Source organism: Lynx rufus, unplaced genomic scaffold (genome assembly GCF_022079265.1).
Source record: "Lynx rufus isolate CCGP_SWC_20201006 ecotype Redwood Valley unplaced genomic scaffold, mLynRuf1.p SCAF_7, whole genome shotgun sequence".
In the NCBI taxonomy this organism is placed as follows: domain Eukaryota; kingdom Metazoa; phylum Chordata; class Mammalia; order Carnivora; family Felidae; genus Lynx; species Lynx rufus.
The window spans coordinates 117,917,456-117,933,676 of NW_025814889.1; the positions used below are offsets into that span (position 1 = coordinate 117,917,456).

Consider the following 16,221-nt stretch of genomic DNA (forward strand, 5'->3'; position numbering starts at 1 on the left):
TCACATATTTTTGATGCATATAGATTCTGGTTTTCTTGACACTTTTATTGTTATGACGTATCTCTTTGTGTCTAGAAATATCCCTTGTCATATCTAGAAATATTTCATGATATCTACTTTTGGAAAGGTACATATGTTTATATAATTCATATATTAGGGAGGTTTTTAACATTTGGCTTCTATTGCTTAAACTTTACAGACCTGAGGTAACTAGGCATGTAGACACAAGGGTAGGACACAAGAGTGACAGAACCGTCTCAAGAGCATGCATGTTTTGATGAGGCTGTGGCACCAGCAAGGAGGGGCAGTGGAGGTTAACATTTGGCTCTTCGTGCTGTCTTTTAGCTCTTGACTATACAGCATATTGACTATATAGCACAGTCTTTATAGACCTATGGTTATGGGTTTAACTCCTGTTCATACAATTTCTTAACTGTGTGACCTTGGGCAAGTTACTTAACCTCTGTTTCTTCATATGTATACGTATAATAGTATATGTTTTTAGAAGGATGAAATTATATATGTAGTACACATACACACTATACCTATACATGTATACATGTTTAGTAAAGTATGCATTCAATAAATATCTATTGTCATGTATGTTATATTATACATTTGTATTATATGACATGTATTATATTTTGTGTCAGATAGTCTCAATTTTCCTTCTGGCTTCAACTTTTCAGAGATTGTGTTAATTGTCTTTTCCTTCCCATTTGCCTCAATTCTCCCTGTCCCTAGTCCATTACTCTATTTTCTCATTTTCCAACTTTTTGGCAGGAAAATGCCAAAACTTTGCCATTTGGCATTTGACTATACATGCCAAAATTGGATTTAATAAACTCAAGAAGTGTAAACTATACAGTGAAGGCAGCTGCTGCTTGCTATCTTTCTCCGTTTGAGGCTCACCATCAATCTTTACATCTTGGTTAGGACTTCAATTTCTGCTCCGAAAAATTGCACTCAGAGTTTCCAAGTTATTTGCAACATGGGTACAAACAACTGGGGCTTATGTACCTAGTTCAGAAACCCACTCCTAGTTCTATCGCACACTTGCGATGAGGGTATAATAATACTGTTTGCAGAAGAAATGCCCTATACGTATTATAAGTATTCTAAGAAAAATTGTCAGCAGAGCTAAAAAAAAAAAAGCTTTGGTATTGAAAACTCAGTTCAGACCCTCTTTTTTCCATGCTGAGAAACATCCCTTTCAAAAGAATTCCCAACAAGATGGTGTTTGATTTCATGACCCTGCAGCACGATTAAGAAGCAAGATCAATGGTTAGGAAGAAAGATCATGGGTTTTGAAGTCTGATAGCTCAGACACTTAACACTTTTGGTTATTTCTTAGCTTTTCTGAGCATGCCTTCTGGTTTGTAAATTGCATGGGGTATTATCTGCTCTTCATGGGTTCCTCTTCAAGGAAGCCTTTCCAAAACCCATATCCATGTTCATTTCCCTTTAGTACATCTTTCGCTCAATCTGCTAGCTTTCCTCTGAAGAAACTGTCACAGTTTCACTTTTCTTTTAAGTATGTAATTATGTATTAAGGCCCGCCTCCTACGGCGAACTGTAAGCTCCACGCGGCCAGGAAGAAGTGTTCACTGTACCCATGACTTCCAGGCTAAACTCATCACCGCGCACCGAGTCTAGCCTAGTGCCTGGCACACAGCGGGCAGTCAGCGAACAAACGAACCACAAAGGTGCAGAGCGCCAACGTTGCTGGGGTGTGGAGGGAGCCGCCCGCACCCGCAGCTCCCGCCCTGCCCCTGGGGGTAGCTACCCGGAGAGGCGGCCCAGCACCGCCCCAGGCCCTGCCCCGCCAACCGTAGCCACCCCTTCTGGCAGCGCCTCTCCTCATGACGCCAGTTGAGGGCGGGACTTCCGGCCGCCGAAGTTTAACAGTCCGGGCGGGAGCCGGAAGCCCAGCGCCGGAGCGGGCCGCGCCGTGGCCCCCGGTGTACCGCGGCTGAGAGGTGAGGTTCCGTAGGGCCCGGGGTCAGCGGGTGGCTCCCCGCCGCGTCCCTGCACACTCCCGAACCCCGTCCGCCCTCCTGCCACCCCGGGGGCGGGTCGGAGGTCCCCGGGCTGCGCGCGCCCGGGCCGGTCCGGTGCTTCGGACAGTTGTCGGGCAGGGGCGCGGCAGCGGGTTTGGCGCGGAAGTGCCTGGGAGCCGCGGGCCGGGGTCGCGCACCTCCGTCTGCGACCGTCTCCGGCTCGACCCGAGAGGTGACCCGGTCTGTTGGGGTAGGTTGGTGGCGGCTCTGAGGGGTGTGTTGTCCCGAAAAGTTTGCCGCTTCTCCACCGGCCGTCTCCCCGCTTTTGTAAACCTCTCCAGTACGACTCGAATGCATTTTATATGGTAACCCCAGTTGAGCAAGTTCTCCTGCAAGTAGAATGCACTTTGGGTGAATGAAAGTTGAAGAACTTTTATTTGTTGTAGTGGATTTTTTTTTTTCCATGTAGCCGCTCTCCCTAAATTACCGCCTTGTGTCTGGACAGCTCGCTTTGATGGGACCCTCTTTGGGAGGCTGATGTAATGCCTCTCCCTTAAAAGTGCTCAGTTCTCAGCAGACTTGAGGTGGGTGGGCAGATGGTCCCCTTCCCCGCTGCACTTGAAGAGAAGGAAACAGACATTAAGTGACTCTGCCAGAGTCACTGTCACGTAGCTTTGGGACAGATCCTTTGAACCCACTTTTTCTGAACCCTGGCTTGAGTGATCTTTCCACACTACATCATCACACTGCTCAACAGGAACAGTGGAAGCTTATAGTAAAGGCATTTTCCAGTTGTGTTTGCTGGGTTTAAGAGATTGCCTTTCCAGCACTTAATTGTACCTTGAGTAGGGAACCAACACGTAAACACATGTCAAGGTGCCAAATCCAAACACTGCATGTCTACGTTTCAACAGATGACTAAAGGATTTTAATTTTAGTAACGCTGTATTTATCCGATGAATGAAGCATAATGAACCGCATAAGTGACTTTTCTAGTTAACTAAAGTTTTAGTCTTTTTATAAACACATTTTTTTTTCTCTTGAGAATCAAAGGGCCCTGTAATTTATTATACCTTTAACTTAGCCTTTGAAATAGGGTATACTGGACATAGATGGGATGCTTTGTTGGTGACTTGGGAGCCTGTCTGTGATATCACTAATACAGTGCTGTACTCTTACACCGTCCACACCAGGAAGGTGTAGAGGGTATATCTCTAGGCCCCCTTCCTTTCCCTGTTCTTCCATGTATTTTTGAGGATTTTTTTCTGACTCATTATGCATTACTACTTGCTCTTAAAGTATCTGCCTAAAGCAGCTCCCTTGCCTTTTGTCTTTTAGACTGCCTTGGTTTGTGAGATCCCTTTGTCAGAATTATGTGTTTGAATTACAAACTGTGAATAAATAATATGAGTGGGGGCATTGTAGACCAAATATTGGTTTAGGGACTTAGTGACAGGCATCTCTTTTGGCTGTATTTGCTAATTCTGGAGTTATTTGGAAAAACTGAAGTCTCTGGATTTTGAAATGGCGGGAATGCTACATTTTATTACACATTTTAAAAAGATTTAGGGAGGGTTTTTTTTTTTTTTTTTTTGAGAAAGAGAGAAAAAGTGTACACACGTATGCACAGGGGAGGGGCAAAAGGGAGCGGGAGAATCTTTGATAAACTTAGTCTTTAAACAGACTTAAATGTTTTCTAATGTTTGTTTATTTTTGAGAGAGACAGAGTGTGAGTGGAGGAGGTGCAGAGAGAGGGAGACACAGGATCCAAGCAGGCTCCAGGCTCTGAGCTGTCAGCACAGAGCCCGATGCGGGACTCAGAGTCACAAACTGCAAGATCATGACCTGAGCCGAAGTCTGATGCTTAACCAACTGAGCCACCCAGGTGCCCCTGGAGTGAGACAGTCTTAAGCAGGTTCCATGCCCAGCACAGAGCCCACCTTGGGATACAGTGTCAAGACTATGAGATTATGACCTGAGCCGAAATCAAGAGTAGGGTGCTTAACCGATTGAGCCACCCAGGCACCTCAGTTTAGGAAGTTCTATCCAGCAGTTATTTATTGAGTACACATGGTGTGCCAGGAACATTTCAAGACTGATAGTAAACAAGACAAAATCCATTTTCAGGATCTTTGTTCAAGTCAGGAGACACCAACATTATTGTGAGAACAAGAGTTGCAAATAGAAAATGTCATGAAAAACATGAAACTGTATAATGGGCAACTGGTATGGGTTGCTTCAGCCATGGTGGCCAGGAAGGCCTTTCTGAGGAGACATTTGAGCTGAGACTGGAGTGAGGTGAAGGAGATGACCCTGGGAAATCTGGGGAAAGAGCGTTCCAGGGGGAGGGGGCAGCAAATGGAAGGACTGAGGCAAGAAAGAAGGCCAGGGAGTTTGGTAGCCCTGGGGAAGAGAGGTAGGGGTGTTACACCAGGGCCAGGTCCTATAAGGCATGTCAAGAAGGTTGGATATCATAATTGCTGTGGAGAACCATTGGAAGGGTCAACCGAGAGAATATGATTTTAGAAGTATCGTTCCAGCTACTTGGTGGTGAGCACCCACTCTGGAACAAAAGTGGACAGTGGAGCCACTGGGTTTAGAGTAGATCCTTCATTTTAACTTTTTTTTTGGACCTATCCTTAACTGTTTTTTAAGTATAGTGTTTTAAAACTATTTGTAGGTGCAGTCATGCAGGAGAACCTCAGATTTGCTTCATCTGGAGATGATGTTAAAATATGGGATGCTCCATCTATGACATTGGTGGACAAATTCAACCCACACACATCACCACATGGAATCAGCTCAGTGTGTTGGAGCAGCAATAGTATCCTTTAAAAAAAACACAGAACACTTATTGTTAGGCTAAAAAACCAGTATCAGTGAAACCTTTTGCATGTGACCAATAATATATTTTGCATAGCTATGAAAGCTAGATAGATACAGCGAAATAGTAGTTTAACAGTATATCATCATATGAATGTATATACATATATATGCTACTAGATCCAGACCATAGAATTAGTTTTCTTATCAACAGTTTGTTATTGAACCCAGATGGACTAAGGTAGGTAATGGTGGGAAAACTTCTGAAAGGTTTGGAATGAGTTTTTGCATCTACATTTGGATATTTATGGATCTAGTCTGCAAATTAAAGACAAAGACAGAAGCACAATTAAATTTAAAATAAAAATTAAAATTCTCCGACATCCTCATCTTACTGATATGCTCTTATATTTCTCTTCTTGTCTATGTTGAAAATAGCCTGATTTCTCAGAGAAATTGTCTACATTGAATTTCCTCAGTTTTTCTATGTTTCTGATTTTCTCTCTCCTTGTCTTAGTAATCTCCTAAATGTGGATAAAATGCATGAGGAAATGAAGTTTAGAAATCAGAATATTTCAACCTTGCACTTTTGACATTGGGGGCTAGATAATTCTCTGTTTGGGGGGCTGTTGTGTGCATTGTAGGATGTTTAGAAGCCTTCCTGGCCTTTACCCACCAGATTCCGGTAGCCCTCAGTAGAACCACTGCTCTAAACAAAGTGCTATGAACATGTTCTGTAAACTTGGTATACTAGAAATTATCATTCTTTTGTGTAGCTCTTACATATAGACTATTTCTTAATGAATAAAGTTTTAATGTGTGTCTGATCTTATCAATACCAAAGTATTAATATTCTGTTTCCTGATAAAAGTAAAAATATCAGAACTTTAAAATATGACTGATTTATGAACAAAAACAAGTTTTCATGCCCAACCGAATTATTCTTGCAAATATGTAACAAAAAATGATGAGTTTTTTTTTTATTAAATTAAATTTACCTCTTTATCATTCCTTGATTTTGTATTAAAGTAGGAACATAAATTACTTTGGTGCTCTATTAATCAAACTCATGGCCAAGGGAGTACATTTTTGAAGGACTCTCCAGATGTGTAATTGGTGGGGGATGGGGGGGCAGGAAGGAATGTTTTAAAGAGAGTGACAAATATGTGAGGCTGCTTCTATTATTAGGTTTTTATTGTGTGTGGAGCTTAATTTCCCTATTATTTACCGTTTAAGAGAAAAGTAGCAATTCCTGATAAGTTTTAATATTTTGGGTTTATTTTTATTCCAAGGAGTTTTATTAGTTAGCATCTGCTGATAAACCACTTAATGTTCTCAACAAAACTGATGTGATCGTGAGGTAGTGTGGGATGATTTTTGGAACCTGGTCTTATTTCTATATAGTTTTCTTGTACAAGTAGATATGTACAGGAAACTTTTGTATATAGTCTTACTTCTAATGAGGCTTTGATCTTGTCCCTGGAGGTTAGTGACTAAAGAACAGGTACTTCCCAGGCTCAGCTACTTGGGGTCCACTTAGCATGGATTCCAAGAACAGGATTAAGGGTGAGGTGCCAGGGAAATTAGTTTTTCGGCCCTCTTAGGTAATGTCCCTCACTTTCTCATGACTTCAAAAGCTACAAGAGAAATTAAAGGAGTAAGTATGTTACCTTTTCGTATTATCTTTGTTCAGTCCTTTTCTGTATTCTAAGGAGAAAAAGTAGCAGTAAGTAGAGGATGAAGCCAAGGAAAGGGAAATGATTTGTTTTTCTCAGTGCTGTAATATTTAGGTAGGAATGATATTTTTTTTGAGTCATGTATCATAATAAAATCATAATCCATGGTCTATTCATGAAATATATGAATGTTGTGCAAACCATCCAAAAATAAGGCAGGTAAGACTTGCTTGTTAAAAAGCATAGATTTAAACTTCTGATATTTTAACTTGTTATGACTCTCAAAATTAGACTCTTGTTCTTGAGTATATCGCATTTAATCATTTTAATTTAAAAATACTTAATTTACATTGTTTTGTGTTTACTGATTGTTCTGCTTATAATTTCTGTAAAATACGGAATATAATTTTAAATTAAGTTAAATTTATTTAAAATTTAATTTTACATTGTTTAGTTATTTAAAAATTTAACTCTTCCATGGCATAAATAGTTGCTATTTAACCACATTTATTTATATTTTCTGTACTTACTGTTATATTTATTGTTAATATATTTAAGATTGAAACATTCTGTCATAAAAATTCCAGTTCTAAGAATATATCAGGCTTTATATTTTTAGTGGACGAATAGGAGACTAATGTGGATGTTTACTTCCTAGACTAAATTGGTACCAAGCACTGTGTTAATAATAAATAACTATCTTGAATGGTGTGTATAGATGAAAAGGCTGATTGATATTTGCTGATGTTGCTTTTATCATGATCTCATTCTTGAAGGATAAAATTAGACCTTCTGGCCTGTTCTTTGAAAATGGAGTAGTATTTCACTTGGGTAAAATAGCTTTCAAGTAATAGCAAAGCCAGAGAGGATGGCTCTTCCCTGCGGTAGTAGTAAAGAGAATTAGTCGTAGTAATTAGTAACCTGAGCCATTTTTGAAAGCTGGTGTGTAAGCTATATTCACTTGCTTGTCTTAGGTTAGTGCACTTGCTTTTATCATAATAATTCTTGCAGTAATAGTCTAGTGATAGAGATGCTCACGGATTGTTTGATGCTCCATAACTCTTCATTTAGATAACTTTCTAGTGACAGCCTCTTCCAGTGGCGACAAAATTGTTGTTTCAAGTTGCAAATGTAAACCTGTTCCACTTTTAGAGCTTGGTGAAGGGGTAAGTGTTTTTGGTTTTGTTTTTTTTAACCTTCTATTAAAAATCTTAATTCTACTTGGGGGGTAACTGCTTCTTATGGTGCTTGCAACTAAATATAAATGTGTTTAAAAGTACTATGCTTAACCTAAGCTCAAAATAATACAATAACACTTGAAGAGGAGATAGGTACTGAAACATCTTTAGGTAAAATAATAGTGGATCCAAGGGGAGCATTCAAGGACTTAGATTTTTTTCAACCAGTCACTTGCTTTCTCCATCTCTCTGTGGGAGATTCCTTGGTATTGCTGCCTTTTTTAAGCCTCACCCCTGGCTAGGTTACCAGGTGGATTTGGTCATAAGAGTCCTAATGATGTATCCCTGTCCTTTACTGACGTTGAGCTCAGGACCATCAGCTAATGACCGCTATGTGAAGGTAGCTTCTATAGCTTCTGTCCCTATGGTACTGAGGGGCCTGCCTGAGTCTCCCCAAGCTCTCCTAGAACAGAATGGCTTTGTCAAATTGAGCATTGGTCCCAGTGCATTTAAGTGAAGTTCTCATTGCATATTGTTTCTTGTTTTATAGATTAATCCCTCTCATACAGGATAATGATGGTGTCTTCATTGTTAGTCACACACACTTCCTGAAAGCTATTTTTTTTTTTAAAAAGGTTTAAGTAAAAAGGTGCAAGTAGGTGGTAGCTTGTTCTTAATTTAAGTTTCAAAATATTCATAGCAAGCCACAAAGCATTATGAATTGTCATAATTTTATACACTGGAATAGGTGAGGTAGTCCACTTAGAAAAAATAAAGGAGAACAATGGAATATGAGCTCATCTAATTTAAAAAGGACTTTAGGTTTCTACCCATTCTTTTTTTGGGATTGACCCAAGCATCAATTCCAGCCCACAGATGTTGGAGGCTGGGCAGAGAATGTCTGCTAGGATAGACATGAAATTTGAGACACACTGCCTATTCAAACTCAGTTAAGTAAAATTGAGGCAGAGAGCGTCCCTGGTCGATGAAAGGAAACTGTGTTCTTCAAGAGCAGGCAGAACATCTTAGTCATATTTGGATCTTTAGATACTATCAAAGGTGTCAACAAGCATTTGTTGAATTGAATGTCAACATCAAAACAATTTCAGATTCCTCTTCCACCACAGTATATATTGTGCTCCTTCTGTGCACTATGCCTTAGAACAGTTTGGGAACTGTGTTGTTGTAGTTGTTGTTATTGTTAAAGTATGAAAATAACAGATGATATTCACAAATGTAACACAGTTGTAAGGATTTTGTGAATATTCCATGTCAGTTGCTATAGTTAGTTCTCTTTCCTACAGTTAAGAAATGACATCAGAATACAGGTGGATGAAAGGTGAGGTTATTTCTTATAATTTGAACTTGCTTTAATTTAATTTGCTTATAGGAATATTTTGTGAACAGTGGTTCCTTAGCGTTTATTAGTAATTTCTTGTAACATATTAGTGTGCTGATAACCTTTGCTTTGTAGGACCCAAGTCCTATTACTCACGTGCCATTTGAGATATTAGACCATTACTACTTGGGAAAATAAGATTCTGTCCTACTTACTTTAACACAATTTTTAGAGCAGAACTTTAAGTTTATATTTATTTTCTTTGATTTTGTATTTTATCTCATCGGAATAGGCAATTTGGTATTAATAGTAGTATAATGAATACGATAGGCTACTGTATAACCTAGACATTTGAACAGCTCTTATTTTAGATTTTAAAAACTTCACCCATTGCTTGTGTCTTAAGGTACAGGATTCCTGATAAGCACACAATGTTCATTAATTATTTAAGTTCATTAGCTACATTAATAATATATCAGCATAAAAAAAGATCTTCTATCATCAGGGTAAGCCAGTTAAAAACATAGGTTTTGTTCCGAGTCCTTAGTAATTTGACTTGTTTTTGATGATTAAAGTTGTAATATATTGATCTTTGATGGATACCACTTTTATCTATTTTCTTTAACAGTTATTCGGAAAGCTCTTAGCAAACTGTCCTGATTAGTGGTGATAACGAGATTCTAAATCTTACTAGTCTGTTTAGACCAAAGTCAGTTCCTAGAACGGTGTCCATAAGGGAATTATAGCAACTGTACTGAAACACTGATGTAATGTGCTCCTGATATTTTTATATGTGTTAGTAATTTTGACTCTCGGTCAGAAATTTCAGAGCTGGAAGAAACCTTGAGGGAGGGGAAAGGTGGGTATCTGTACCCTTTTAAGAATCCAGTGCTCTTGAAGGGGATTAAAAGTATACTTAATTGTGATGAGCACTAAGTGGATAGTACTGTTCAATTACTATACTGTACACCTGGAACTAATATAACAGTGTGTTAATTATACTGGAATTAAAATAAAAAGGAAAGAAATGCTCTTTTGAGCATGGGGTGTTTTTCCAGATGCATGGACTCTTAAGGTGAGAATGATAGATCTTGTCCTCATTTCTCACTTCTTAGGTGAAGAAACATAGGCTTAGAAAGGTGAGATGACTTTGCCTAAACCTACATAGCTTGCCTTTTAACTTTTAGCTGAGTAATAAAATGTCCCCCTTGGAATTCATTTCTCTTTTTTTTTCCCCAAGGCATACAGCTAGAGGTGAGAGCAATTAATGTTACTGCATCGTGTATCTGAAGGTTAAATAGGAAAAATAACATGCAACATTGTATTTTATTGGTAGCCTAGTTACTGATGGCACTACCAGATAGATGATGCTCGTAGATACTCATAGTGAGAAACTTGATAACTTCTGTATTTTTACCTACTTATGCCATAAATATTTATTGGGCATGGAAATGGGCTTTGTGATAATGAAACTGACATTCTGGGGGGAGATAGACAATAGACTACAGAATGATACCCAGATAGTGATAAGTTGTTACACAGAGAACTAAAATAAGAAATTGAGATAGCAGGTTACATTAGGAGGCCAAGGGAGGTCTCCTGTAGAGGTGGCATTGAAAGTTGCTGTCTATTGACCAGAAGGAGTCATTCAGCCAAGGTTTGGGGGAACTTAGCTTTCTAGGTAAGAATAGTTGTGTAGAAGCCTTGAAGCCAGAACAGGGCTGTTATGTTTAAGTAATAGAAGAAGGTGAGTGTGGCTAGAGAATTAGTGGGTGATGAGGAAAATGGTGAGATGAGGTAGGAAGGGGTCAGAGGAATGGGGCTTTGAAAGCCAGGTTAATACGTTTGAAATTTATTTTAGGGCTGAATGGAAGCCATTAAAGATTTTTGAATATGAGCGTTGTGATCTGATTTGCAGTTTTTAAAGGTCATCCTACTTGTGGAGCATAGAAGGTAGAGGAGTAGGGTTGGAAGTGAGGTGCCAGTTAAGAGGCTGCTGCTGTTCTGTGGAGTTGGGATTAGTGTGCTGGTGGCTGCGGTAGATAAAGAGGGGGGCCCTATGGGGTTTATGTTAGTGTTGGAGTTTAAAGAACTTTCTGTAGATGACAGGGAAGGAGTAAAGGAGTCAAAGTTAATTCTGGACTTTTATCTTGAGAAACTTAGTGGATGGTGTCTTTACAGACCTAAGGAAGAGTGTAGAGTCAGGTTCTCATGACCTGATGTTTGAGACTTGGGCTCCTTAGGGGGAGACTTTGTTGTGAGGCTTTGAGCACGTATCTTAACCTCTTTATATTCCCCATCTGTAAAATGAGGGGTCTAGACATTCTTTAAAGTTTCTTCCAGGTTTAGTGTTTTATGAGCTGTGGGTGAATCCTAACTCAATATACTCTGTGGAAGTGCAAGAGTAGATTTTACTGGGGGGAAATATTAAGGGCAAGTAACTCCTGATAGGAAGCCAGGACCTGCTGATGTTCCCTAAGCTTCCTCTGTTTCCTGTGTTCTATGGAAGAGAACATGACTCTGGTTGATTTCCTTGAAGTCCTTTTGAATTCCTTACAAGCTGTTGGATGCATGTGGAAGATGATGAGAACTGAATCTTTAGGAGAAGTCTTAGCTTGTTTATCACATTTAATTCAACAAATGTTTACATAGTACTAAGTGTTGGTTGGGAAGTGGAAGTCAGCTCTGGGCTCTGTTAAATTAAGGTAACTTTCTTTTTTCTTTAATAGCAAAAGCAGACATGTGTCAGCTTAAATTCCACATCTATGTATTTGGTAAGTGGAGGCCTAAATAACACTGTTAATATTTGGGATTTAAAATCAAAAAGAGTTCATCGGTCTCTTAAGGTAAGCAACTTATTTTTTAGAACATCTTACAATGTTTAAAGTAATTACCAAACTTTTAATTTTGAGCTCTGATGATAAAAATTAGATGCTTCAGAATTGAAGTGAGATTTGTTAGGGAAAATAAAGATGCTATTAGTCAGAAAAAATTTTTTGGTCTATTTTTATCTCCATATGTCACCAATGCATATTATTGGTGTTTAAAACTTTCCCCTTAGTTTTCACTTAGTCTACTCTTTTTTGAGTAAACCACTTCCTTCATTTTTTCTAAAGTATGAGTTGTTGTCATTAGAGATCTTTTTTTAAGTCTCTGAAAAAAATGAGAGTGGTTTTGGGATGGCAGTAATCGGTCTACTAATCAGAGTTGGGATTCAGCTTCTTAGTTCTCTGCTGTATATGATTGCTGCTGTTTGTGTTATTTTTGTTTGTGTTTTCATCTTGGTAATGGTATTTTTTCTAAAATAATTTACTATGGATAATTAACATTTCTTTAAATGGTTAGCTTTTTGCAGTTTCACAGAATAAAAATAACCACATGAAAGCTTCTGGGTTATGCTTTTTTTGGAATTCTACTTTTCACTGTTGTGTACTTTTAATATTTGGAAACTCATCTTTAAAGTTATTTTTAATTTTTATATGTTTTTAAAAAACTTTTAATATGAAAACTTCTGAACATTGATGTGTATACACACACATGCACATGCACACACATTCATTATCAGACTTTGATGATGATGAACTCATGGCCAGTATTATTTTATCTGTTCCCTTATCTTCTCTCTAATCAGATTATTATATAATCTCAACCTCAGATTATTTTGAAGCAAATGCTGGATGTCGTTACTATTTGTTCATGTCAGATGTCACTGACTTAATTCTTACTAGGGAAGTTGTATATAGAGAATGATTTTCTCTTAGAGTAATTAAAATATAATCCTGTAATTGCTGTTTAAAATATTACCTGTGGAAGTTTATTTTAGGTATTAGCTAAACTTTGAAGAGAATTAAGGAAAATTCAAAAGTTGCCAAAATGAGAATAGTTAACTTTTATTAAGTTCTTTAATATGCCAGCCACTGTGCATAATATACGTTTATTCTGTGTGTCTCAAGAATTCTGCAGATAGGTAGTGCTTGCTGTTCCTGTGTACCTTCGGAGGAGCTCAGGCTGAGAGAAGTTAAAGAACTTCTTCAGTGCCAAACAACTAGTATGGCAAAGATGAGATGCAAACTCAGATTATTATCCATTGTTTAATCTTTTAAATTATGAAATAATTGAATTAAAGCTATTTAGAGGGGGTATACATACTATGAGCAGAGAATGTTTTACAGAATTGAGAAGAGATTAGAAGTCTGTGGCCAGTTTTTGTCACATATTCTCATTCATTTTAGGAGCATCACTTACACCTCTAACTCCTACTGCATGAAAAATTCTACTTGTTTTTCCTTCCTCACTTTCCCCAATTACTCCAGATAGTTTTAGCTCTTCTCATTGTTTGCAACTCTTAGGGCACTTCATTTTTTTTTTTTTTTTTTTTATTCATTCAGTTAACAAGTATTTGACTAATTGTGATAGTGGGAAATCTAATCTTTCACCTGGGCTCTCTTCTCTGTGGTGCTCTCCCTGGTAACACAATTTTTAGCACTTGGTAGGTGCTTGTTGAAGACTTACAGAATAACTTATTTTCCACAGTTAAAATAAGGAAGACCCCTGCCTCTCTATAAAGTCGTAGAAATTGTATTGGACCCCATGTTCTTAATTTTCCAAGTGGGAACAATGCATTAAATGTCCACTCTCCATTTTCTTCTCATCAGGCATTTTTTTTTCCCCTTGGGATAGCAATTTTTTCTTTGATTTAGGAAAGGAGTGACATGTGAAAGTATCTCCAGACATGCTTGAGGGACCATTTGAAAAAATTGGATTATAAGTGGAATATTATAGCTACTATTCTTGATGTTACATTAAGCTAATTATTAGATACAAAAGTTATTTTGTTTATATTATTAATATAAATAGCAAACTCTTAAAAACTATACTCTTATCACTTTTCTCTGTGCCTACTAGATATCTCTAACTTGACTTTGGAAAATACAGTGTTTGTGAACTCAGTTTGTTTAAAACCACTTTTATTTCCTCAAAGTGGATTCCCCTTTGGATTTTGGAGACAGCCTTATATCCCAAGAAGAAAATAGGCTTCGGGGTTTGACCTGGAATTGAATCCTGGGTCTGCCACTTAGTAGTTATGTGAGCTTGCACAGATTTCGTAAACTTCCTGTGCCTCATGTAGTTAACTCATCCATAAAATAAGAAAAGTGACTTTGCCTCCTAGGATTCTTCTAGGGATTAATAATAATCCATAAAGTTCCCAGCATTAGTAGGTATTCAGCAAATGGAAACAGCTGCTCTTGTCTGTCAACCATGCCTTGCTCCTTCTGGCTTGGGCTTTTGTTTTGGCTGTCTTGCATTTTGCATGTCTGGCTTCTTTCCCCTTTCCCTGCTTTTGGTTTATTATTTTCTTTAAGGCTGACCTCAAGCTTTATGTCTTCCACAAAGCTTCCTCTGTCAACTCAGGTCCAGTGATGCCTTTTTCTCTTTCCTAGGACACTTTGCCTCTACTACTCATTTAGCATTCCTTCTGCCATTTTCATGTTAATTTAAATGTCCCCTCTTCTTGATTGAACAGTGATTCTCTCAAGGCCAGGGACTCTCCCACAACAGTCAACTTGCTGTAAATGTTACTTGTCAGTGGAAGGGAGACATAATGCTATCTAGAAAATTACCTTCCCTTTTGTCTCTTGTTTTGGAGTGCATGATCATTAAGTCTCTGTTCCTTGAGAAGACGTGATGTTGATCGGATAGTTTCCTACTCATTTGAGTAATTTGTTTAGGTTATTTGAGGAAAATGTTAAAGCAAATATTAGATTCACAAATACGTACTATTTTATTTAAAAAAAAATGAAATTTACAAGAACATGAAGATGTGAGGTGTGACGGTTATGTGGCAGTGTACTTAACTTTGCTTTCTTTTTTTCAGGATCATAAAGATGAAGTAACTTGTGTTACATATAATTGGAATGATTGTTACATTGCTTCTGGATCTCTCAGTGGTGAAATTATTTTGCACAGTGTAACCACTAATTTATCTAGTACTCCTTTTGGCCATGGTAGTAACCAGGTACAGTATGGGTTTATTCAAAACAGAGTTGATAAAACACAGTTACATAAGACAATGAATTTTAAGTTAAAAAATTTTTTTTCCATGTTTTATTTATTTTTGAAAGAGAGAGAACATGAGCAGGGGAGGGGCAGAGAGAGAGGGTGACACAGGATCCGAAGCTGACTCTGTGCTGACAGCAGTGAACCCAATGCAGGGTCTCAAACTCACGAACTGTGAGATTGTGACCTGAGCCAAAGTCGGACGCTCAACTGACTGAGCCACCCAGGTCCTCTCAATTTTAAGTTTTTAAAATTAAGTATTTTAAATTTGTATTTAGTTTGCTTGAAAAATTTACAGCTAGCTATTTTTAATGGTCTTGTTTAAAAATGTTCAAATAAGGTAATTCATACTAGATTATGTTGCTTATGTGCGTTGAGTTATGCCATTGAATAGCCACATGATCCTAGAATATGACTATATATAACAAAACAAACAGTTGTTGGCAGGTCAAATCTGAAACATGGATATTAATCTTTCTATGACATCACAATTATAGAAGCATTGCATATTTCCAACTGTACTAACTACAAGACAGATATTTCTATTCATAAATACTGTTTGGTGGGCATGGATAATTGAGTGTGTTTAGGCACAGGGTAAATTGAGCTTTGTTTTTTTGCGTTAAGTGTTCGATAGTTAACCAAATAAATTTAGTTACTCAAAAAATCTAATTCTTGGCCAACCTTCCGTGAAATTCTGTACAGAAATTTCTAGTGAAGTGCAATCTCTTAATCCTTACTTTTTATTGTAATCACTTTGGCCCTATTATTAGATAAAATATGGGAGCTCTTCACTTTTAAAAAGCAGTTTTGGAAATCAGTGTTCACTGTATATTTAGTGTTTAAAGAAAATTTAATGGATATTAAAATACGGAAAAAAGTCTTTTCTCAAGTTTCTTCTGTATTGCGAGAATAAAAGAGATAAACCTATAGATGATATTATAGGTGATTCCTATAAAACAATCTTATGGTGATTCAGAACAGTGAGAGAAAATTATCTAGGAATAAAATAGGGAAAATTGAAGGAGGGAGGATTTTTAGCTGGGTCTAATGCTTAAATGATTTTTATTTTGTTTTGTTTTTACGACACTATGAATTGACTGCTAATTAGTTGACTCTAATTTATAGTAGGGTTAGCTCTGTACATT

At 37.7% G+C, this 16,221-nt stretch overlaps 1 protein-coding gene across 2 annotated transcripts in view; it reads left to right on the plus strand.

The window, feature by feature from the left end:
* Positions 1 to 1,889: 1,889 nt before the first annotated feature.
* NEDD1 (NEDD1 gamma-tubulin ring complex targeting factor) overlaps positions 1,890 to 16,221 on the plus strand; it is a 47,533-nt gene continuing 33,201 nt past the window's right edge. For both annotated transcript variants that reach the window (XM_047065918.1, XM_047065919.1), the window contains exons 1-5: positions 1,890 to 1,979; positions 4,681 to 4,824; positions 7,571 to 7,665; positions 11,746 to 11,862; positions 14,892 to 15,032. In XM_047065918.1, coding sequence (XP_046921874.1) covers positions 4,689 to 4,824; positions 7,571 to 7,665; positions 11,746 to 11,862; positions 14,892 to 15,032 — 489 coding nt within the window. In that variant the 5' untranslated portion in view covers positions 1,890 to 1,979; positions 4,681 to 4,688. The remainder of the gene's footprint in view (positions 1,980 to 4,680; positions 4,825 to 7,570; positions 7,666 to 11,745; positions 11,863 to 14,891; positions 15,033 to 16,221) is intronic.